At 39.5% G+C, this 25,480-nt stretch overlaps 3 protein-coding genes across 3 annotated transcripts; 2 read left to right on the top strand and 1 right to left on the bottom strand.

Moving 5' to 3' along the window:
- The first annotated feature begins 282 nt into the window (after positions 1-282).
- Positions 283-5,217, top strand: LOC131846015 (17-beta-hydroxysteroid dehydrogenase 13-like). Its single transcript, XM_059195217.1, has 6 exons — positions 283-556; positions 1,547-1,684; positions 2,274-2,465; positions 3,104-3,233; positions 3,814-3,990; positions 5,060-5,217. Exons 1-6 carry the CDS (start codon positions 317-319, stop codon positions 5,203-5,205), a joined length of 1,023 nt encoding a protein of 340 aa, XP_059051200.1. The 5' UTR covers positions 283-316; the 3' UTR covers positions 5,206-5,217.
- A 1,983-nt stretch (positions 5,218-7,200) lies between these two features.
- LOC131846004 (zinc finger protein OZF-like) lies at positions 7,201-9,522 on the bottom strand. The gene is made up of 2 exons (XM_059195202.1): positions 8,292-9,522; positions 7,201-7,556 (listed from the first exon to the last, which is right to left on the bottom strand). Exons 1-2 carry the CDS (start codon positions 9,335-9,337, stop codon positions 7,241-7,243), a joined length of 1,362 nt encoding a protein of 453 aa, XP_059051185.1. The 5' UTR covers positions 9,338-9,522; the 3' UTR covers positions 7,201-7,240.
- Positions 9,523-9,912: 390 nt separating this feature from the next.
- On the top strand, positions 9,913-23,660 carry LOC131846068 (oxysterol-binding protein-related protein 1-like). Its single transcript, XM_059195288.1, has 14 exons — positions 9,913-10,259; positions 11,127-11,287; positions 11,875-12,072; positions 12,410-12,554; positions 12,945-13,090; positions 13,424-13,633; positions 15,697-15,817; positions 16,206-16,345; positions 16,788-16,898; positions 18,587-18,679; positions 18,889-18,958; positions 19,567-19,704; positions 20,119-20,296; positions 23,096-23,660. Exons 1-14 carry the CDS (start codon positions 10,121-10,123, stop codon positions 23,130-23,132), a joined length of 1,887 nt encoding a protein of 628 aa, XP_059051271.1. The 5' UTR covers positions 9,913-10,120; the 3' UTR covers positions 23,133-23,660.
- Positions 23,661-25,480: the final 1,820 nt, after the last annotated feature.

Raw genomic sequence — 25,480 nt, 5'->3', positions numbered from 1 at the left:
ATTATATTTTATTAAATAATAATTATCAAGTTACAGATAATATCATGAAACATATTAAATTATATTTTCTGTATTCTTGTCATATGTTCCTGCAAAAATAATATATAATTTGTTTATAGTTTGTGGACGATAATCTCTCAGTTCCATTTGACCACAATCTACCTCTATAAAAGGTAGATTTTATTTCTTTAGACCTTTTTCAAATGAATAAAGATTTATTGAATCCATAGACATTATAATTTAAAAATTTGTTGTATTATAACATGACATTTCGACGTATCGATGACTATTGTTTGATTTGTAATCATTTTACTTTATGATAATGCCTAGAAAAAATATTTTTATAAGATCTATACGAAGTGCGGCGAGGAGATTTCGGGCTGTCCAAGAGGTTTGGATTCTGCCGTGGTGGGGTAGTGGAGGTGTAGCGAACGCACCCTTCTGGGCGTTAGATACATTGGTGCTTGTTGTGAAGTTGTTTTCCACGTGTGCTGTAGCTCTTGTCAGGCTACTGATACCGCCTGTTATGAAGAGTTTGCATGGAGAAACTGTGCTAGTTAGTAAATAGACTAATGTATTTTTTTTCATTGACGATAATGGAATATTGCACTCTCCTGCGCTAGGTTTACGCTGGCGGAGCACCAGTGGAGAATGATAAGATGAGCATAAAGTCAGATCAGTTAGCACACCGTATAAATGTTACCAGGAATTTAATACGATGGTTTCCAAGGGGGGTCCCCTTGGAAACCGTGGAAACCGTGGCGTGGAAATCAATGTTATTTGGTGCATTGCTAGCAATGGGGTCATTAGTTCACATTACTAAGAGATCCTTTCCCCTCACATCTTATGTGTTGTAAGAGAGTTGTATTGGTAATGATGATCTATGAATCTTATATATAAAATTCTCGTGTCACAGTTTTCGTTCCCATACTCCTCCGAAACGGCTTGACCGATTCTCATGAAATTTTGTGAGCTTATTGAGTAGGTCTGAGAATCGGCCAGCATCTATTGTTCATCCCCCTAAATGTTAGGGGTAGTCCACCCCTAAATTTTTTTTTATTTTAAGGCAAAACAACGTTTGCCGGGACAGCTAGTATTTTTATAAAACCCTGGGTTACATGTTATATTAACAAAATGATTGAACTAAAATGAGAAACGCATTTTACAAGTTACAGCCCATGGCCCCGTTAATCAAGTAAAAAGTATCTCTTGTGTTAATTTAGGATATCATATTTGTGTAGAAATGATAATATTAGAATTCCGCCCGTTATTATAATATAAGCTAACGAAAGTAGAGTCTTGACTATAACAGATATAAATCTATTTTTATTTACGATGTATATAAATATAAGTCTACCTTATAGTAATTATCTTAAAATCTTAAAATATTGTAAGAAATACTAGGTTAGTTTTGTATTTATTTCCTTACAACTAATACCTACTAACAACAAATGCGGAACTCGATCGAGCAACTAGAAATTGTTCAAAACTGTCATAACCAAATTTTCTCGTAATAAATTCTTCTAATTGATTTTTTTTTGTACAGATAACAGGAGCGGGTCACGGAATTGGTAGAGAGCTGGCGTTACAGTTGGCGGAGCTTGGAGCTACTGTGGTGTGTTGGGACGTCGACCCTGGACGCAACAATGCAGTTATAGATGAGATCAGAAAGAAAGATGGAGAGGTATTAGCCTTATACTGATGGACTCGGTGGTCTGGTGGTATTGGTAGGGGTATACAGAAAACATCATAAAAACAATCATACTCATGAATATAAATGTTTACATCGTGCGAAGAATCGAACCCGCAACCATAGAAAGTAAAGCGGTGTGCTAAACTAGCTAGACCGTCAATTTTTAACAAAATGATAATTTTTTGATGGACTAAATTAATTACCCTGTAATTTGAATGTCTACCTCATTTTCTAACCTGACAATTGGGGGAGGGGGGAGGAGGAAAGGGATTGTTAGTAATGGGGAACGGTAGCCCCCTTGCTAACAATGTACCATGTCAGGTTGAGCTCCACGCGGTTCCCCCTCGAAACCACCGTGATAAATTTGTCATGATGGGCTAACTAACCTTACTTCATGCTCATTCTATCGTCCCTCACTGGTGCCCCGCCAGTGTAAACCGTTAGCGCAAGAGGGTACATCATTTCATTATCATCCAGTGAAAAAAAAACTTAAGCTCATTGACATAGATGGGAATGAGATACCCACATATACGACTTTGTATAGAATCTACCATTTTAAAATACGTATCATTCATTTCAGTGCTTCGGGTACACCATTGACGTAACAGCACGAGATCAGGTCAGCACCCTTGCAGCTCGTATGCGCCGCCAATTGACTGACATCTCCATGGTCATTAGTAATGCTGGAGCACTCACCTGCGCCCCTATAAGCCACCTCAGACCTGATGGGGTCACGAGGTTAATCGAAATCAATTTATTGGCACATTTTTGGGTGGGTAACTCTATTTATATTTGATATTTATTGTATTATTATAATCAAACCATTCTCATTCTTGTATGAATAAAAACATATTATGGGATAAGGAAGAAGCCGATGATGATGATATAAACAAAACTTTTTTTTTATTTGAATGACATGGTAATGTCAAAGTAAAAGAAAATGGCGGAAATTTTTAAAGTATTCTTTAAAAACTAGGTATTTTAGAAATTATTTTCAATTATTTTCATGAACGCCGAATTACTCTATGCTATAAAATATAGCAGAGACATTTTTTAACTAATTTTAATGTTGTCATAGTGAATTTAATTAAATAAGGAGCCATTAACATAAAAAATATCGCTAGGGCGTAAAAGATGTTGGAACTTAAATTTATATCTGGCCGTTATTGGTAGAAGATAATTTGAATTTTGTATAAAGAAAATATCTTCTATTGTTCGTAAGATTTTCTATTGACATATCGTATGTGAGCCTTGTTACTTTTACCAAATATATATATTTTACTTTCTTACTTTACTATATTTACTGCCGCTGTGCATTCTACCCCTACAAAAGATTCTTTAGGCAGTCAAGTGCTAGAATCCTAATATTTTGTGGTGATTTATTTTAATGTAATGACCTACTTTGACTAGATAATCCAAGCATTCCTGCCGAGTATGATAGAGAGGCGTCACGGGCACATCGTAGCAATCAACTCGAGTGCAGGCTTGGTGCCGTGCGCTGATATGGTAACATACTGCGCTGCGAAGTTTGGACTGAGAGGTACACCATTGAAATCATGACATGTGTAAATTCTTTTAATTACACTTGTAATCTATACAAACAAATAAATAAATATAATAAATAACCCTGGACAATTAACACAGCGCTGTCTAATCCCACGGTAAGCAGACGGTTATGTTAAGGGTACTGGACAACTGATATATATACTTAGATTTTTTTGTGTAAATACATATATTATATAATATGCATAGAAAACACCCAGACCGATGGAAGCAATAATATTCATGAAAGCAAATGTTTGCACCATGCGAGGAATCGAACCCGCGACCATCTGAAGAAAAGCAGTGTCCTATACAGCTAGCCACCGAGGTCGTCATTTAGATAAAATGTATGTGTCCGTAATTTCAAATTAACAGCATTTTAATTAATATATGTATATAATCAGATCGGCGGTCAATAAAATTTTGAAATAATTTGAATATAAAATAAATTGAAAAAAATTGTCTGGCTATTTCTTCTTGCTAATCTCTGAAACGGATGGACCGATTTTGACGGGACTTTCACTCTTAGATAAGTAATACTATAACGAGTAACTTAGGATAGCCATGGATATTTTCAGGGCTAATGGAATCCATAACTGAAGAGTTGAGGCTGGACACCTGGACGAAGAACATCAACACCACGTCTGTATACCTCGCTACGGTATCCACAGGCCTGTACCCTATGCCGTCCCATAGATTTACCTCGTGGTACTCCGAGGTCACAGCTGCAGAAGCTGCGAGCGTGATCATAGATGGTATATATTTTTCAGTATATGGTGTATATTAAACGGCCTCGGTGGTCCAGCGGTTAACACTTCTGATGGTCACGGATTCGATTCCTCATACGATTCAAACATTTGTATGCATGAGCATGATTGTTTATATCGGTATAATATACATAGAAAACACCCAGTTTTCTACGTACATATATTATATATGTATTAACAAAAACAAAATATCGAAGTATTTATATCAGTTATCTAGTATCCGTAACACAAGCTCTGCTTACCATGGGACTAGATGGTGTGTTAGTTGTCCAGGATTATTTATTTATTTAATTGTAGGCTGAGATAAAGCAGTGAAATTACAGAGGAACAATTATAGAGACATAATAATAGCTATGGACGATTCCCGCAGCGCCATCTAGTCCCAAGCTAAGCAGAGCTTGTACCATGGGTACTAGACAGCTGATACTAATACCACAGATAACATAATACTCTAATACTTTATATATTTTTTAAATAAGTAAATACATATAGGTGTAATATACAAAGCAAACATCGAGACCAATACAATCGATACCGAAACAATAATAGTCAGGAATACAAATAGTAGTTTAAATAGAAAAATGGTAGTATTCAAAATGTACATTTTGTCTTTAAAATTTTTAAATTTATTTATTTTTTTTCCCTTTAAAGTTTTAAATTTATACGGAAGTATTATATATCATTTTAAAAGTATTTAGATATTGATTAGGACGGCGTGGTTAATTTAATTGACTTATATAAAAGGAGGCAATTCTTGCTTCTAATTTTGAAAAATGTCATTTTTCTATTTAATCGACGAAATATTCATTTAATTTGTAACAAAATAAGTGGCTCATCTCATATATAATACATAGAGTTACAGTGATGATGTGATACCCATTACGGTACCTAGCTTTTCTTTTTTCGTATTATAAAGCGACATTTTGTTAATAAAAAAATCTACTGAGAATACAATTGTTTGGCGCCAACACTAGACCAGAGACTATTTGCTTATTTTTTTTCTAATAGCATTATACACGAAAAGGAAATACGTTATTATTCAGTCGGTTTGTTACAGGAATACGGAAGAATCACAAAACAATATGCATACCGTCCCTTATGAAAGCATTCGTCAATATCCACAACCTAATGCCGTATAGAATAAGGATCATTTTCACCGATTTCTTCAACTTCGGTCACAGGGGATGGTTTTGTTTCTGTTAATGGTTAAAATAATTTAGACGACGCTTTTATGGAAATTAGTCAATTTTCAGCTATTGATAAAAAAGATTACTAACATTTTCGATTTGTGATCCAATTTGTTTACTTATCTCAATAATTTTACTTTTTTTTTAATTACGGATTAAATAAATATAGCAGTAATATTTTTATAACTAGCTGTTGCCGCGACTTCGTCCGCGTGGAAATTAACTTTATTTTTCTAAAAACTTTCATCCTCTATTTTATTAGGAGTGGAATTTATCAAAATCCTTTCTTAGGGGATGCCTACATCATAGTAGCTTTATGCATGCAAAGTCTCAGCCCGATCGGTTTAAATTGACAAAGTTTCACACAAACTTTCAACCCCTATTTTATCCCCTTGGGGGTAGAATTAATCAAACTCCTTTCTTATCGGATGCCTACATCATAACATCTACCTGCATGCCAAATTTCAGCCCGATCCGTCCAGTGGTTTGGGCTGTGCGCACATAGATCACTATGTCAGTTACCTTTGAGTTATATATATTTAGAAGACTAGGTACTGGAAGTTAATGAACTTACTTAGTATTCATCTTTTTTTAATTATCAAACTATGTGTTTGACGGGAAGCCATGACGAATTTTCAGCCTGGAGAAGAGTTCAGGATGAAATAGAGAAAGTTGACGGCCTCGGTGGTGTAGCGGTTTATAATTGAATTCTTCCATCAGAAGTATATAGGTTTAGTTTACACCGCTTTACTTCCGATAGCCGCAGGTTCAATTCCTCGCACAGTGTAAGCATTTGTATTCAGGAATATGATTGTTTCTATCGGTTTAGGTGTTTTCTATGTATATTATGTATGTTTATACCTACAAGAAAATACATTTATGTATTCATATCAGTTGTTTAATACCCATAACACAAGTTGTGCTTAGCTCGGAACTAGTAGTTGGTCCAGGTGTTAAAAAAAACTTTTAAAAACTTTTAAATTCCCGTACATTGTTACAAATATTTTAGTGCAAAAATGAACATAAGTAAACATTAAAAAAATCAAGCTGTATGAAGGAAAGCTAATTCATAATTTTAACTCTTTGCCCAATAGACGATAATTGACTAATATGTATTTTAAATATTTTTATACTCACATGGTCAGAATGCATTAGATAAAAGTTTATACTATTTTGCTTTTTAGTAATTGAATTTAGGTTTAATTTTAATAATAAATTATTTTAGGTTAATAGTGTTTTATTTAATTAAAACATTAGCTCCTGTAGCATAACTTGTGTGGTATGTTACGGTGTATATAAATGGTATTGTATTGTACTGTATGTATGTACTGGTACCTATATATTGTATTGTATTGTTTACCCTCACGTCTACACATATAAATAACATTGGAGTGTCTGTTGGTAATATTGAAATAACCGGTTTTTACTACATGCATATGAATATAAATAACAAAATAACATTTTTTACAATTTTTGTTGTAAAAAATGTTATTTTGGTATTTTGTTTGTCTGTCTGTTTGTTCCTGCTAATCTCTGAAATGGCTGGACCGATTTTGACGAGTCTTTTATTGGCAAATAGCTGATGTAATAAGGAGGAATTTTATTTTAGATTTTTTTTTATTTTAGAAATATAAAGTGTGTAAAATTCCACGCGAATGAAGCGCGGGTAGAGCTAGTTTGACATATAATGGTATACGTGTTGAGCCAAGCCAAGCTCTTCCCAGAAGCGCAGCCTCCTGGTGTCTTAAAAGGCTTTACGGAGCGACCTCATCGTTGCAAGGATTGGATGATTTGTGTTCGTTGTGTGGCTACTGCTCCCCACTTTAGGATTACGTGAGCGGCCGTTTCTTCGGGTTCAAAGCAGCCCCGACAAAGGCTGTACGTAACTTATTGAGTACAAGGGGATAGTGGGCCGTATACTACTGAAACGAGATGATTTTTTTTATCCCCTCCCATTCCATCCCAATTAATGATATGGGTAACGGTATTTAACATAATTTCAAAATTAAATTCGACAAACAACTCAAAAGTTATATTCAAATTAAATACACTTATACACATTTGTGTAAATCCAATTTACCACTGTCAACATTTTGCCCGCATCGGTCACACATCACAATATTAACATGTTCGGACAAGTGTTGATCTCTAGATTTAATATCACAGAATGTTTCACCACAGATGTTACATTTGCAGTGTTTTAACTTGGCATGCTGCATGGAGTGACGTGCCAGTGTATTTCGCGTTGCGAAACTGCGACCGCATGATTCGCATAGATGTCGACTGGTCTCAGGGAGCGTCATGTGGTTTTTAACATGGAGGTATATTTCTTTGCGATCAGCTGATGTTAAATTGCATACTTTACACCTGGAATAAGAACTTTAATGTTATTACATCATAACTATCAGTTGTTGACAGTCTACAGCGGTGTTTCCCAAACTTTTTAGTGTCAATACCCGACTTAGTCTTTCTAAAGTTCTTATGCTCCCCTCCATATACACGTACATAATATATAATATAAAAAAAAAATTACACTTAAGAAACTTAAATAATAGGTTTTAGGAAGATATCAATAGGAAATTGTTAATGAAATTATCTCATCACTATCAAAGTACCATGGAAGGTCGACCTCCACATAGTCTGCCCAGGAAATCACTACAGCTTTTTTTTGTCTCTATTTTGTGGCGACATCTATTTGGCCATATCATATTTCTATATGTGTACCTTTATTTTTTATTTTCTTTATAAATATTACACTTTTTACTCTAATTATATACACCATGTATTATAAACTACTTATTATATTTAAAGAACAGTGACTTTCTTACAACTGTCCTAAACTTATGCTCATTTTATCATCCTTCTTCTTCTTGTGATAAATCTGCATTCAGAATAAGCGGTAGAATAAAAAAAACTTGACTATTCAAAAGTGCTATATACTTATATATATTAAGTTCATTTGAATAAAGATTATTTCTATTTCTATTTCCTCCACTGGGGCCACACCAGCATATACCATTATCACAAACAAGACCAATGCATAACCACCTATTAAAAAAATATTAATAGATAACTATGCAGTGCAATAACTATTATAGTTACCTGTATAAATCACCAGTTTTATGTTCCTCCTTTTTATGTTTCAATAATGCTTCATCACCATTGAACTTGTGACCGCATACATCACAACTCCTCTCTTCCGATTTCACCACATGTTCCTTCACATGTTTGTACAGTTGAAATCGTTCATTGTAAGTTTCCCCACACTGCTTACAACGGTACACACAGCCCATGACAGCTCCGTAATCAATTAGACATGTTTTATGATGTAACAACAACTTTTCTTTATTAGCAAACTGTTTCCCGCAGTTGCATGTAAGAGATGTATTATGTACAATGGCATGTTGTAACATTTTTTGTCTCGAATCAAATAACATATTACAATTTATGCATGTACGGGATGCAGTATCACATGTACTGACATGCTGTGAGACTCTATGTGCATTGTCGAACTTAGTTTTACAACCAAAACATACCAAAGGACTTTTATCCGTACTCCTTGTTTTGCTTTTCGGTTCAGTCTCCTTCATTAGTATCTCCTTAACAATTTCAATATCCGAATCTAGAACATCTATTTCCATTTTCACACAATTCGATTTTAGCTCCTTTTTCTTTGGTGTAGTTATTTTTTTTAATTTCCCACTAAAAGATTTATTCGTCACGTCCAGTTCACTTGCATTTCTATCGAGTAAATGTACTATAGATGGTATATCTTCTTTGCCTAGGTTATTTAAATATTCCTCTATATTTGCCGTATTGTTCAAGAACTCCAGAAGAGAATCGGAGTTGTACTCCGAGTCGGGGAGAGGCTGCAACTGCGTTTTTTCTGTTGGCTTCTTCGATTTCTCCTGAATTGAAGATTCTAACCAGTCTTGGGAACAGCGAGCGTTCAGTTGGAAATTATAAAAATCGCTCAGTTGAGACTCACAACGCCGGCAAATAACTTTAGGAAGTTCATCGCTTTGAGAAATTGTTATATCGAGGCACGATTTCATATGCAAGTGGATTGTAGGATCTCCCAGTACGGGTACATGGTCGGATTCAACGTCTAGACATATTCTGCAACAGTTTTGTATATCGTCATCCATTTTTGAGAGTTTAAATAAATAGGTTACAGTGATGAAACTAGAAAAAATTATAATAGCTAGTAAGCATAGCACAATTGATTTAAATAATTCTAACAATTAGGATATATTTCAAATATATAGTCTAAAAATTTTCAAATTAAACTTCAATGTAAACATAAACAAAAAATAAAACATATGACTTGATTGACGGCTGACTGATGCTGTTAATTCCATATCAAATTGTCGACAAGACATTGACTTCCAAATAATTAAGTGTCATCAGTAGGCTAAAATCAAGAACTAAGAAAATTGATTAAAGTAATTAAAATTATATTTGTCACGTTTTATAACTTATAAAATACAGTTTGTAGTGAATGAGAAAAGATTGCTTACAGGTTAAAACCAATTTTTGAACTTTTATTTGGTTACTTATTTCTGTCTTTTATCTTATCATGAATAGAGCTTAGATGATAAATATGATTATATAATTACTTCTGTTTTGAATCAGCACTTGACTAATGTGCAATATATTTTGTGAATGAAGAAAAAATGACAGTTGACTGATGTTATAGCCAGTGATAAGAACGTAGTTCTCTAATCTAAGTAGTCTGTGGTGATAAATAAATATTATGGAAGTGATAATATTGTATACTAAAAAAATAAATAAACAATGCATATAGATCAAGGAGGAAAATAGTTCGTAAAATTTCAAGTTAAAATATACATTTGAAAGGTTTTGGAGCAAGACCGTATTACGCGTGTTGTGAGTTTGTGTTAAATGCACATATAAATATTGCTTCTAAAATGTCTCAAGAAGATCTTCCTGGTATGGAAGCTCAGGAATCTCTGCTGTATTCAGCGAGACACGGAGAGCTATCGGTTGTGAAAGCCTTATTACAAGCATCATCGGACGGAAAGCTAACTTTAAATATCAATTGCAAAGGTAAGAATGTATTTTCATGTTTTGCACGAAAAGGCGTTGCTTTTTATAACCGAAATACTGAATATTTTAAAAACCCCTAGGCTGTAGGGAATAAACTTGCGACGAGTATGTCTAAATTAGTATTTTACAAATTTTATATAATCTTGGATGGTGTAAAAACTTGTGACCTAAGATAAAACGAAGTAAATTTAAAGTCTATAAATAGAAGGGCGTTGTTATGCATCTAAATATGAATTGTGGTTTATATAAATTACGTTTTAATTTTAAGCCATCATTTTTCCTTTTATAAACGGTGTACTGGTCTGATGAGTGAGTGGTAGCATAGCAACTTAGTCATAGGAATGGCAATGCATTAAGGGATAGGGGTGGAGTATGGTTAATAATGAAGATAGCCTAATTGCTGGTGATATACCATGTCCGATCCACCTCCAACAGGAAACCATTGTAACCATTGTGGAAACCCTGGAAACCATTGTAATCAAATGACACCACAATAGTTAAAATGAAGTGACTTCATGTTGATGCTACCATACTTCATTGGTGCTCTGTCAGCTTAGACAGATGCAGATAGGTGCACCAGTCCATTGGAATCATTAAAAAAATGCATTAAGAGTATATGAGTTATACTTTTTGATGTCCAGGATGCTGTTCATATTTTACTAGCTATTACCCATGATCTGCTTTTATTATCATGATTTCTGTTATCAAAGTTAGTCACATGAATAATTAACAAACAGACAACTAGACAACTATACATACTTTAACATTTCTAATATTAGAATTGATAGGTCATGGTTCCTACCATTTAAGTTGCTTAAAACAATTGTATTCCGAAGCCATAAGAAGAAAACAATTGTATGCTTTTAGGTAAAAGTAAGAGTAACTTGGGATGGACACCACTACACCTAGCAACATATTTTGGACATGTAGATGTTGTAGAAGCTTTATTGGAAGCTGGAGCCAATGTGGATGAAGTCAATGAAACTGGTGATACTCCACTGCATAAGGCATCCTTTATTGGAAATGAGGTTAAGTACCTATTCAATATAAATAATGGTTATTTTAATAAATATAAATATAATTTAAGCACATTTACATAACAACTATTGTAGATAAGTGAAAGAGTCAGCTGTTTAAATAAAACAATAATAATAACTAACTATAGTAATAACAAACAATAATTTGAATATAATATAGAGTTACTTACTTTAGTAAAAAATTGCATATTTAGCAGAAGAGTTTTAGCACCCTACAGTAGAGAAAAATGTGTTTTTACAATAGACATTGAGTGCAGAACTTTTTTAGATAATAACATAGAGTGAGCCTAGTGGAGTAAAATACTAACTACAAATTTTAAAATTGAAATAAAAATGTGATAATATATACTAATAACAATAAAAAAAACTATAAGTACAGTACTAACATTATAATGATGTCAATAATAAGAGAGTTATTTCAGCATTTCATATAGTTTATTTTTATATTGGTGCAACTAAAGATATTCAATATAATAAATTTAGTATTATACATACTGATAGAAGGGTATACAACAATTACTGGTATAGTTCTTTATAATTTTCCACAAATAATTTGCAATTAAAACCTATTTCTACAGGAGCTGGTGATTCTCCTACTCAAGCACAAAGCTGATGTGAATATTATGAATGGAGAGGGCAGAACTGCTTGTGATGTGTGCAAGACAAGAGATGTGCAGAGATTGCTCGAGGCAGCACAGAGGGTGGAAAGGCAAGAGAGGGAAAGGAGATTACTCACAGCTGCAAAAGAAGGCAAGATTGATGATATACAAGAATTGGTAAGCAGATGAAAGTGGAAAATATTTTTTTCTTTAAGTTGAATGTTTATATGAATAAAAATATAGTGTAAATAGACTTATCATCAAACTATAGGGTCTAAATAACAATACAACTTTGTAGGAAAATATATGGAGAGACACAGTTTAGACAATATGGTACATAGAAATAATGATCTTATATACTAAATAACAATAGGAAAATATAATGTCTAGTAAGACAGTATTGAATTTGTCTTACTAGACATTATTAAATGCAATTATTATTTTGATGTATCTAGGTTACTGTGTCCCATATAATGTTTTACAATGTATAAATCTAAACATACATTTTTTCCAGCTGAGCAGTCCATATCCCCCGAATATCAACTGTGCGGATGCTCAAGGGAATACATGTCTCCACTGCGCGGCATACAGAGGTCACGCGAGGCTCGCAGTTCTCCTGCTACAGAACGGCGTTGATACAACGCTCAGAAATAATAGTGGTTAGTGCAAGTGTATGAAAAGAATAGAAAATCATATATTCAAATAAACTTACATTGATGCACTTTTGAATATTTATCACATTTTTTTTTCAATCTACTGCTCATTTGGAAAGCTATCTCAGCACAAGAATAATGAAGAAGAAACTTGCGTGTTGCTCTTTTAAATAATTTAACTGAATTATTTAAAAGAGCAATACGTAAGTTTCTTTACAGTTTTAAATTGAAGATTTATATTTTCTCTATTTAAGAATTCAATTAAATACTTAAATAGAGAAAATATTAAATATACAACCAACTGGTTGAGTAACGAATTAAGAGCGATAGCAACATAATATAAATTGTGGATTTTACTTAATAAAAATGTTTAAAAGCTATATTATCTTGGATAAGGTCAACTGGCCATAGATCTGGCCAAAGATAATGACATGCGGGAAGTGTTGAGCGTGAGGCCAGTGCAGCGGTTGAAGAGAACAGCGACCAGGTTCGAAGGGCCACTGCTGAAGAAGTCCAGGTTCTTGGGCTGGAGACCAGTATGGGTGAGCTATATAATTTCTTTTGGTCATTTGTTTACTTACAAAAACTGAACTAAATAGGTATGATAACCACGCTGGGTTGGCAGCTTTCGGATATCTATAACATTAGTCATAGCCGCAGATTCAAAGACGGCTATGCGAGATCCTTTACACGACACGATCGATCGCTAGTGAAATGGCGCGTGAAAGAATCACGCGCGATCAGCAATAGAGAGTGATCGCATTAAATATTTTAGACAGTTAAATAAAACTGACAAATTTATGAGCAGTCACTTCACCTGGCGTAGTCGTAGCGGATCGTTAGTTAAAAATTAGGCAGTGAATATGGTGTGGCAGGCGGTGCTGCAGCGCGGCGTACTGCTGTACTACGCGTCGCGAGCGGAGGCGGCGCGTGCGGACGGGCGGTGGCGCGCGCGCTGCTACCTCGACGGGGCCACGCTGCACGCGCCCGCAGCTGAGCGCGCGCTGCTACTGCTGCGGCTCAGCGACGGAGACACGCACCGCCTCGCGCTGCCCGCGTCCCCCGCGCCCGCCGCCGCCCGCCAGGTGAGTGTGCCGCCTGCTGGCCACGCTGCCCGCGCCCCCCGCGCCCGCCGCCGCCCGCCAGGTGAGTGTGCCGCCTGCTGGCCACGCTGCCCGCGCCCGCCGCGCCCGCCGCCGCCCGCCAGGTGAGTGTGCCGCCTGCTGGCCACGCTGCCCGCGCCCGCCGCGCCCGCCGCCGCCCGCCAGGTGAGTGTGCCGCCTGCTGGCCACGCTGCCCGCGCCCGCCGCGCCCGCCGCCGCCCGCCAGGTGAGTGTGCCGCCTGCTGGCCACGCTGCCCGCGCCCCCCGCGCCCGCCGCCGCCCGCCAGGTGAGTGTGCCGCCTGCTGGCCACGCTGCCCGCGCCCCCCGCGCCCGCCGCCGCCCGCCAGGTGAGTGTGCCGCCTGCTGGCCACGCTGCCCGCGCCCGCCGCGCCCGCCGCCGCCCGCCAGGTGAGTGTGCCGCCTGCTGGCCACGCTGCCCGCGGGCCCGCGCCCGCCGCCGCCCGCCAGGTGAGTGTGCCGCCTGCTGGCCACGCTGCCCGCGCGCCCGCGCCCGCCGCCGCCCGCCAGGTGAGTGTGCCGCCTGCTGGCCACGCTGCCCGCGCCCGCCGCGCCCGCCGCCGCCCGCCAGGTGAGTGTGCCGCCTGCTGGCCACGCTGCCCGCGCCCCCGCGCCCGCCGCCGCCCGCCAGGTGAGTGTGCCGCCTGCTGGCCACGCTGCCCGCGCCCCCCGCGCCCGCCGCCGCCCGCCAGGTGAGTGTGCCGCCTGCTGGCCACGCTGCCCGCGCCCCCCGCGCCCGCCGCCGCCCGCCAGGTGAGTGTGCCGCCTGCTGGCCACGCTGCCCGCGCCCGCCGCCGCCCGCCAGGTGAGTGTGCCGCCTGCTGGCCACGCGGCCCGCGCCCGCCGCCGCCCGCCAGGTGAGTGTGCCGCCTGCTGGCCACGCTGCCCGCGCCCGCCGCCGCCCGCCAGGTGAGTGTGCCGCCTGCTGGCCGCGCCCGCGCCCCCGCGCCCGCCGCCGCCCGCCAGGTGAGTGTGCCGCCTGCTGGCCACGCTGCCCGCGCCCCCCGCGCCCGCCGCCGCCCGCCAGGTGAGTGTGCCGCCTGCTGGCCACGCTGCCCGCGCCCGCCGCCGCCCGCCAGGTGAGTGTGCCGCCTGCTGGCCACGCTGCCCGCGCCCCCCGCGCCCGCCGCCGCCCGCCAGGTGAGTGTGCCGCCTGCTGGCCACGCTGCCCGCGCCCGCCGCCGCCCGCCAGGTGAGTGTGCCGCCTGCTGGCCACGCTGCCCGCGCCCGCCGCCGCCCGCCAGGTGAGTGTGCCGCCTGCTGGCCACGCTGCCCGCGCCCCCGCGCCCGCCGCCGCCCGCCAGGTGAGTGTGCCGCCTGCTGGCCACGCTGCCCGCGCCCGCCGCCGCCCGCCAGGTGAGTGTGCCGCCTGCTGGCCACGCTGCCCGCGCCCGCCGCCGCCCGCCAGGTGAGTGTGCCGCCTGCTGGCCACGCTGCCCGCGCCCGCCGCGCCCGCCGCCGCCCGCCAGGTGAGTGTGCCGCCTGCTGGCCACGCTGCCCGCGCCCGCCGCGCCCGCCGCCGCCCGCCAGGTGAGTGTGCCGCCTGCTGGCCACGCTGCCCGCGCCCGCCGCCGCCCGCCAGGTGAGTGTGCCGCCTGCTGGCCACGCTGCCCGCGCCCGCCGCCGCCCGCCAGGTGAGTGTGCCGCCTGCTGGCCACGCTGCCCGCGCCCGCCGCCGCCCGCCAGGTGAGTGTGCCGCCTGCTGGCCACGCTGCCCGCGCCCCCGCGCCCGCCGCCGCCCGCCAGGTGAGTGTGCCGCCTGCTGGCCACGCTGCCCGCGCCCCCCGCGCCCGCCGCCGCCCGCCAGGTGAGTGTGCCGCCTGCTGGCCACGCTGCCAGCGCCCCCTGCGCCCATGCCGCCTGCTGGCCACGCTATACACACGAGCCAGGTAAATGACTGCACCACCAGGTTCCTACACTTGCCATCCGAGACGATTTGGTCTCGATTTAGTTATTCAGCAGTATTTTAATTAAAATTACTATTCATTTGATTAACAAAGAATATGTTTTTAATATTGTATTTCAGTCGTGGATAACGGCATTCAACGAGCATATAGAATACTCGGGACATTATCTGTGGGCGGGGGCATCGCCTGACACTGCGAGAGAAGCCACCGAAGACCTCGAAGATGAATGCAAGCCTTTAGGTAGGTATAGGATAGTGCTGCTAGTTTGAAACAATTTAGAAAAACAATATCTAGACGTTTTAAAGTTCAATTTAAACATTTCATTTTTGAAGAATATGGACTAAATTGTTCCTGGTAGATGGTGGTACCATTTATTACCAAAAAGAGATACCTGGAAGATCGCGAAGGTAGTCGGTGGAGATGGTATTGGAAGGTAGAAGGCCTATATCCAACAGTAGATAGACAAAGGCTGAACTGATGATAATAAAAGAATAAAATAAAATGGGCAGAACGTCATAAAATGGGGTAGAACAAGATGACAAAACACATACTGAAAATGATATATATAAAGATAGGTAGGTTTATCGTATAACTGGGTCATCTAATAATTATATAAAATTATTTGTAGGATCAATGCAAGATGCTTTAACAGCGGCTACAAATAGCTTAGCATTATTGGACACACAGTTACGCGAGTGCTCCGCCATTGTCGCCGCTCTGGACAAGAGTGTTAATGTTGGCAATTCTCTGCACCACTCCGCGTACATGGTACGTACTGTAATTGCAAAGCTGTCTTGGAATTGCTGGTATTGCCGGTCTTGGTTCGGGGAGAGAGAGCCTTTAACCATTTCAGTAAAGAGTTTCTCCACTATAAGGGCATTCTCCTTATTTCACACATTTAGACTTCATATTTCTTACTAGATACTCAATTTTATTTTCGAACTAACCTGCCGAGGGCAACACAATAGGTCTTTACAACTTTACTAAACGATAGCAGCCGAGTGCAGATGGCACCCCAAATTCGCAGAAGGACTTATAGAGCGGTTGAAGGTCAACTTATTCCTGACTGAAACGACTTTAGTCTAAAGGCACGGCTAGGGGTTTGAACCTCAGTTCAGTATGTCGAATTTCGATCCCCGTTTGAATTTGACGAGGAATCAATTGGAAGGGTGTGTGCCTATGTGTATATAAAGAAACGTGTCGGTTGCAGCGGTTCCAGCACGCGTGCGGGTCGGGCGCGGAAGCACTGTCAGCACTGAGGCACTGCGCCGCGCTCGTGGCGCAGGCACGCGACGCTGACTCTGCCAGACTCAGCAGAGAGGTCTGTATACCGCACCTGCAGATCCCGACATGTAGCTATCTCTGCAGACTCCACCACACTGAGCAGGGAGGCCTGTATACCGCACCTGCAGATCCCGACATGTAGCTATCTCTGCAGACTCCACCACACTGAGCAGGGAGGTCTGTATACCGCACCTGCAGATCCCGACATGTAGCTATGTCCGCAGACTCCACCACACTGAGCAGGGAGGTCTGTATACCGCACCTGCAGATCCCGACATGTAGCTATGTCCGCAGACTCCACCACACTGAGCAGGGAGGTCTGTATACCGCACCTGCAGATCCCGACATGTAGCTATCTCTGCAGACTCCACCACACTGAGCAGGGAGGCCTGTATACCGCACCTGCAGATCCCGACATGTAGCTATCTCCGCAGACTCCACCACACTGAGCAGGGAGGCCTGTATACCGCACCTGCAGATCCCGACATGTAGCTATCTCTGCAGACTCCACCACACTGAGCAGGGAGGTGCAGATCTGTAGCTATCTCTGCAGACTCCACCACACTGAGCAGGGAGGCCTGTCCGCAGATCATGTAGCTATCTCTGCAGACTCCACCACACTGAGCAGGAGAGAGGTGTGCAGATACGCTATCTCCGCAGACTCCACCACACTGAGCAGGGAGGTCTGTACACCGCACCTGCAGGTCCCGACATGTAGTTATCTCCGCAGACTCCGCCAGACTGAGCAGGGAGGTCTGTACACCGCACCTACAGGTTCCGACATGTAGCTGTCTCCGCAGACTCCACCAGACTCAGCAGAGAGGTCTGTACACTGCTCCTGCAGGTCTCGACATGTAGCTATCTCCGCAGACTCCACCACACTGAGCAGAGAGGTCTGTATACCACACCTGCAGGTCCCAACATGTCTGTACACCGCACCTACAGGTTCCGACATGTAGCCGTCTCCGCAGACTCCACCAGACTCAGCAGGGAGGTCTGTACACTGCACCTGCAGGTCCCGACATGTAGCCATCTTCGCAGACTCCGCCAGACTGATCAGGGCGGTCTGTACACCGCACCTACAGGTTCCGACATGTAGCCATCTCCGCAGACTCCGCCAGACTGAGCAGGGCGGTCTGTATACCGCACCTACAGGTTCCGACATGTAGCCGTCTCCGCAGACTCCACCAGACTCAGCAGGGAGGTCTGTACACCGCACCTACAGGTTCCGACATGTAGCCATCTTTGCAGACTCCTCCAGAGTCAGCAGGGCGGTCTGTACACCGCACCTACAGGTTCCGACATGTAGCCATCTTCGCAGACTCCGCCAGACTGAGCAGGGAGGTTTCTAATGATCACTAGTTATACCATACCACAAAGATGACTGTTTATATTGGTTGGAGTATATTTCCAATTAGAATGGAAAAGTTCAATCCAGATAGAGAGTCGTCTACGCAGGTACCTCTGTCTCTGTCTTCGTCCTCTGTATTTTAGCATTTTGGTTGAAGGGTAAGTTAAAGCAATGTAATTACAAGTTAAGAAGCTATCCAATTTAGTCATCCAAACTTGCAACGCAAAAGTGGTATCGCTGGCGTTATATAATATTCGTAGTGCTGTTCATGGTATGCTATGCTATATTTACCATCCAGTCGACCATCAGCTTATTTGATATTCCAATTACATAAAAATATACAGGTAAATAAATAAACATGGATATTGTTACAGATTGAACGCAACCGCGTGTTGGAAGAAGCCCTGGCAGCGCTCGCTCGAACGCACCATGCCCTCGAGATGTCCGTCGCCGAGGAGCTCACTAAGGTTAACTTAGTTTAACTATGGTTAATTAACTAACGAACAAAATTGTATGAATTAAATACGCCTTGTTAGTGGAACAAGTGAATTGTTCCTTATACTAACCTATTTTAATTCAGTCAAAAACAATCACATATAAATATTTTCATTTAACTCACATCTGATAAGATTGATAGCCAATCATTAAAAGATTAAAAGGTAAAATTTTGTTACAGAGTAAAAGAAAAAAGAAGGCGACGTCCTCCCAAAATGATTCGAAAGAAAATTTCTTTGATGTATTTAGCGGTAAATATTTACCTCAATCAATATATCAATGCAATGAGTAAGGTTATAGAATAAAATAGAAATAATCTTTATTCAAATAAACTTAATATAAGCATTTTTGTATAGTCAAGTTTTTTTTATTCTACCGCTTATTCATCACAAGAAGAATAAGCAAGAAACTTCTGTGTTGTTCTTAAAAAAACAACTGAGTGTGTTAAAAAACAACTGAGTATAGCATGAGACAGATAACTATAAATAAGTATATTGAACCGGTGAAAAATGCTAACATTTGTACAAAAAAATCCTACTCTACGCTGTGTTTGATTTTTTTTAGTTATATTTCTTCTTATATGAAAGACAAAGAGCCTAAGCTGATTTCAAATTGATTTAATCACGGTGTAATAAGAAAAAAAAACAATTCAATTGAGAGGACATTTTTTTTAGTATAAGTAACAAACGAATTTACGGCTCACCGTTGCTAAGTGATAACTGCAAATGACCACCCGGAACACAAGGGGAATTTCAAGAAGATTCATATATTTTATACTATAGGCAATGGTAACCGTTTACCATCAGATGGGCCGTATGCTTGTTTGCTAAAAAATAATTGTTGTCGGTTGTGACGACAGAGTCAGGGGACGAGTGCGATGGGGAGGACGAAGACGACACGCTGGTGACGGCGGGGCTGTCGAGTCCGCTGGGCGCGCTCAGTCCGTGGGGCAGCAGTCCAGACCTCGCCCGCCTCACGCCCATCGGCAGCCTCGACGGTGACCACACCACTCACTTATGTTATACCCGTTGTCATCACATGTCACCTAAAGTCAAAGTCTGATATTTTGAACTGAAACTTCTATAGGCTTCTGGTCATCCGGAGGCCCTTACAGCGGTGATTGCGGGCCTCGGCCATATGCTCCGTACCCCGGGCATAGTGCAGCCTCAGTTGTTAACGCCAAATAAAATAAAATAAATATTTATCATGTACGACATTTCAGGAGCTTATGAACGTCAAGTTTTTTATATTAATACTTTTTCCCCTATCGTACAGTTCAGTATACAGGTTCAATTGAGAAGAACTACCAAGAAACTCAACTGAATATATTTCTGAGATATGAGTGGAAGAAGAACAATACATACATACATACATTCATGTATATGTATTAGTACAAATGCTTTTCCTGCAGGAGATAAGACGCCGACAAACGAAGAGCAGGAGTTCTGCCGACGAAGATCAGGCTCCACCGGCTCCCCCCAATCCCTGCACACCGCCATCAGTCCGGCCAGCTCCCGCGGCACGCTGGTCTCACAAGGTGGCCACGTGTATAGAAACGCCAGACCCTACAGGAAGACTACTAAACTCAGGTAAGCTTGGATTTTTTTTATAGTTCACGTGAAGTACAGTCTATGCGGGGCCCCCAGGACCCGCGTATGTCAGGTCAGGTTAGTGTTGTTGACGTCTCCACGGTTATCATTGTATACGCCTGTGTTACTCGCTGACGAAATAGCTTTGTATAAAAGAAAGATTTTTTAAACTGATTATTATGTTGAGTCGCAAGGAACATCCCTCCATAATGCAGAATTATCTATTTTTATTAAATAAAGTGATTTCAGTCATTGATAATGTATCTTTCTATAGTTCAAAGAATAAAAGAATTACAAGTTTTATTTGAAAACATTACAAACAAAATACATATACAAATCTTTTTTATTTTCATTCCAAGTTTCGATCAGTGTTTAGTTGCCTGTCGATTAAGAACAGAGTTTGTTACGAGTATATACGGCCTCCTCACCGATTACGATTTTATAATAGCTTAGTTGTCAAAATACAAAATATAGATTGACATCTGTGTAAATATATTATAAAAAGAGACAATACATATTCTGCTGTAAACGTATATATTATTTATTAGTAAATTCACCATCTCAACAAAAAAGAACCCCATCACAACATCTGGCGACCGTGACTTCGTACTAAAATGTTGAGATTAAAAAAATCAAGAACTAATTTACGCCGACTATTCACAAAGACTGGGAACCAGTTATCAGAATTATTAATGGAACCCATACTAAATACTGCGGAAATAAAGGTGTGTCATTCAATATTTAAAGGTAAAGCAGATGAATTATTTAAAATAGATAAAGATATTTACAATGAATGGGTGAATGACGACGAAACAAATGAAGATGAATTTTACGCAGATTGTGAAACGGCCGATGAATTTTTGATTAAATGGATTACCCTAGATAATATGTACCAAGAACTAATACAACAGCAGAATAAACATCAACCTGCCTCTCAGTTACCAGTCGTATCACCTGAGAGACAGGATATAAGTCCAAGAACTTCAAGTAGAGATGACAATGAACAGAGTGTGAATAATTATAAATGTACGAGAATTCTAAAGAATTCACACGATGTGAGTGTCAGTAGAGACTCGATAAATAAAGAAAGAGTTGAAAGAGTCGAGTTAGCCATGTCAGGGTTTATAGATTATATGAAAGAAGTAAATGAACCGACAATGGAATATATTTCATCGGGTATGAGTAAGAAATACGAGGGAGATAAAAAGATAGAAAAAGACGTAAGGAAACATTCTTTGATGTATGAAAAGACTAGTTACGACTATAAACAAAAGAAGGAAGAACAAAAACTAGATACAATTTTGACGTACTATGATTATGAAGAAGTGGAAAATAAATTAGTAATGATTATACAAAGAAAATATTTTCAAGTGAATGACGAGTTTAAGAAATTGAAAAACAAGACTATTTTTACAGATGAAAAGGGTATGATAAGAATGAAAACTAAACTAATTCTAAGCCAAGAAGAAAATAGATATATGAGATGTTTAATAATATTGCCATGGAGCAGTGTAATTCTATTTCGTCTAGTTCAAGACAAGCATATCAGCTGGAAATTTAAGCCACCGGACCCTACTTGGCGGAGGGGAGGTTGGGTGGAAACGTGGTACGCTTGGTGGGAAAGATGGTACCCCTGGTGGGACGGGATAGAGAGAGTGGGCAAAATAAGATAAACTCTAATGTATTCAAAGCTCATTTACTGTAGGCTACCTGAAGAGCACTTCATGTCTGTGGGAGGATGTTACGAGTATATACGGCCTCCTCACCGATTACGATTTTATAATAGCTTAGTTGTCAAAATACAAAATATAGATTGACATCTGTGTAAATATATTATAAAAAGAGACAATACATATTTTGCTGTAAACGTATATATTATTTATTAGTAAATTCACCATCTCAACAAAAAAGAACCCCATCACAACAGAGTTATTTATTATTTCTGCATCTCCAATCACTAACATAGTAGTTTTAGCCTTACCTTCGACCTGAACTTTAAACTTTAAATAGGATGCGTATTCAAAATTATAGATAAACTTAGCAAAATAAAAAATAAAACTTAGTATCTGAAAATGTCTAATAACCGTAATATCAAAGACAAAATACCTTTTTTTATTTATTTATTATGCAATCAGTTCTTCCAATCTAAGTAAATTCGTTGATAAAAATAAAATCTCGTGTGAGTAAATTCTCCATTGACAATTAAGACTCTGCAATATTCTAACAGCTAACAGCTTATACAAGGTTAATAAAGTCTTTAGTTTTATCGTAAAACAGATAAACTGGCAAATTAATGAGATTTTAACGGTGTTATCGTATTTTTACGATTGACCTAATATCGGAAAGAGATTGTGGAAATGGCGTACTATTAGATCGTGGAATGAACTACCTGCCGAGGTTTTCTCCCGGGACTACAGCATGTGGTTTCTCAAGACCGACCCTTAAGAAACCGTAACATAGAGATAGATATATCTATCTATCTCTATATTAAGGTAATTAAACCTTTATATTAAGGTTTCTTAAGGGTCGACAACGCGCACGTAACACCCCTGGTGTTTCAGGAGTCCGTAGACTACGGTACATATTTACCATCAGATGGGCTGTATTGTATAGTGATAAAATCTAAAGAGACTGAATGAGTGTACCTGTAAAGATTTTTTTTTAATTGTATTTTACTTTCTAAGTTTATTTCATTTATTATTATTTTATTACTTTTCATAAATGTGTTATGTTTTAAGTTTCATCATCATTATTTATTTTATTTTGTTTGTTTAATTAATTTTATTGTTTTTGTTTCAGTTCGAATTGGTCTGACGATAGCTCGGCTAGTTATTAGTTACACAGTTATGCATAATAATTATTGTACAGATGTATACGAATATACAATATTTATTAATTTTAAACATTTGTCTACGTATATTTAGAGTTCTAATTTGTTTGGATTTTCTACTTTGATAGAAAAAATGTGTGCAGAGTCCATAAGATTTTTTATTTTATTTTTTACTAATGCGTGTGATTTTTTTTTACAAATTTTGTAATTTAAGGACTTTATATTTTTTTTTTATAATAAATAGTAATCTTTATTTAATTACAAATATAATATAAAAGCAAGTATTAATCTATTAATAAATACATCAAAGACGTGAATGTCGAAAAACTTTGAACATTCCTTAAAAAAGTACAATGGTATGCATTTTTAAAGGACGTACAAATTTATGTTCAAATTTTATATTATTGTAAGGCTGTAATGACAAAACATGTTGCTTTAATTTTTTTTTAGTTATATGCTCTACTGATTTTTTTATTATTAATCTTTACTTCAACCATTCAGTATATTCTATTGACTGCAAATATATAATCTACTAGTTATATTCTTCCTAGTTATATTTTTATTTCTATTTTCTTTAATAATGTATTATTGGTGATGACAAATTAATACCAAATAATTTATTCCAAAAAATATAATTTGACTGAATGTTTTTGTGTTTACAAAAGTGACTTTTAAAAGTGTTAATGTATAACGAATGTGATAAATGATACTTATTTATTGTACCTAAGTATATTTTTGTATTATAACTGTTTTAAATATTAAAATACATTTTTATATTGTATAGTTTTAGTTAAGTCCTCTTTATTATTTATAAAACTTTATTTAGTGTTTTAGTGGAGTAGTATTCATTAGAAAAATCTGAGAATATTATAATTATATATAGGATAACACTGATCCCCACCATATGCCAACCTACTTAGTTTCAGCTTTAAGACTGATACATACATAATTTTACTACAGTCGTTGCCTGTACAAAATATTCATAAAATGTATCGACGACAAATATCTAGAAATTACGCACAAGAACTTTTAGTTCAGCGAATGCAATACAGACCAGTTCGAGAATCATATACAGTTTTATTAATATTTTGGCTAATTTTATTTTTATTCTTGACTAATATATACATAATATCACAGACAGAGCTAACTATTTTATTAAGAACTAGTTTGTAGTTATTCCAATATTTGTAACCACTATTGTCCCACGTTGGGCGCCAATACGCCAACTTGCACATCTCTATGCGGCGGCGCGGACGGGGTGAGGGGCGGGGGTAGCGTCGTCCAATATACCGAGAACGATGAACGCCAGTTGCGCCGCAGCGTTCGTCGCGTTAGCACGTCTGCGTTGCTCTCGCGTAGATTGACAATTGTCCACACATGACTCAAGGACCGGTTGAATCGTGAGTGGTCTACAGGCTTATATAATTAACCTTATATCCAAATGACATACTTATACGATTTTGAAATTATTTTTAATACTACGTTCTGTAGGATTGCTACGCATTTAGAATAATGAATTTAAGCTGCTTAGGTATGAAAATAGAAACGTCGTATAATTTATGGATTAGTAAGAGTTTTTTTAATAATAATCTCAGCGTCATTTAGACTCAAATTAAGCTAGCTAAAGCTCGTGTCATGGATAGTTGATAACTGATACAAATACATACATATATATTTTTTTCGTACATAGGTACATACATACATAGAAAACAACCAGACCGATACAGACAATCTCATGAATATAAATGTTTGTGCCGTGCGAGGAATCCAACTTGCGACCATCGGAAGTAAGGCGGTGTGCTAAACCGCTAGAACACCGAGGTCGTCGTCAAAAGTTACGTACGAATCTTACGTTCATAAATAAATATATATATAGGAATTGCTATCATATAATTGTTATTATATGATAGCAATTCGCCTGGTATATACAACTGACAGTTGAGTATATATAATGTATACTAGCAGACCCGGTCACACGTTGCTGTAGCTAAGGTTCTTGAATGAGATGATATTGCGACTATAAATTGAGATGTAAGCTATCCTATCTTTCAAGTTGGATCAAATTGCACACAATGTGCAAATCGAATTTGCAATCGGTTCAGTAGTTTAAGAGTCCATCACGGACAAACAACGTAATTACCTAATTAACAACAATTAACGTAATAAAACTCTCATTAATTAGTTTTTAAATGATATTATTCTATGGGCAATAGTTGTATTGTGTAAAAAGTTTATGTTTGAGACAAATAAAGATTATTATTATTATTATAAAGATATATATATATATATATATATATATGTACTCCTATGGTATAATCAATGACAGTAATTTTTAGTCAGTAGGTAAATATTTA

Source organism: Achroia grisella, unplaced genomic scaffold (assembly GCF_030625045.1).
Source record: "Achroia grisella isolate CSIRO2021 unplaced genomic scaffold, CSIRO_AGI_Agris_v1 utg487, whole genome shotgun sequence".
Lineage (NCBI taxonomy): Eukaryota > Metazoa > Arthropoda > Insecta > Lepidoptera > Pyralidae > Achroia > Achroia grisella.
The sequence above is the reverse complement of the archived record's forward strand: the minus strand, read 5'-3'. Positions and strand labels throughout refer to the sequence as shown.

Bases quoted from the DNA above. Each gene is read 5' to 3' on its own strand.
- LOC131846015 (XM_059195217.1), top strand. From the start codon at position 317: ATGATAATGCCTAGAAAAAATATTTTTATAAGATCTATACGAAGTGCG. The intron at 557-1,546 runs GTTAGTAAATAG...TTTTTTGTACAG, and splicing joins TGCATGGAGAAACTGTGCTA to ATAACAGGAGCGGGTCACGG. The intron at 3,234-3,813 runs GTACACCATTGA...GGATATTTTCAG, and splicing joins TGCGAAGTTTGGACTGAGAG to GGCTAATGGAATCCATAACT.
- LOC131846068 (XM_059195288.1), top strand. From the start codon at position 10,121: ATGTCTCAAGAAGATCTTCCTGGTATGGAAGCTCAGGAATCTCTGCTG. The intron at 11,288-11,874 runs GTTAAGTACCTA...CTATTTCTACAG, and splicing joins CATCCTTTATTGGAAATGAG to GAGCTGGTGATTCTCCTACT. The intron at 15,818-16,205 runs GTAGGTATAGGA...AATTATTTGTAG, and splicing joins AGATGAATGCAAGCCTTTAG to GATCAATGCAAGATGCTTTA.
- LOC131846004 (XM_059195202.1), bottom strand. From the start codon at position 9,337: ATGGATGACGATATACAAAACTGTTGCAGAATATGTCTAGACGTTGAA. The intron at 7,557-8,291 runs GTAACTATAATA...TTCTTATTCCAG, and splicing joins AAAACTGGTGATTTATACAG to GTGTAAAGTATGCAATTTAA.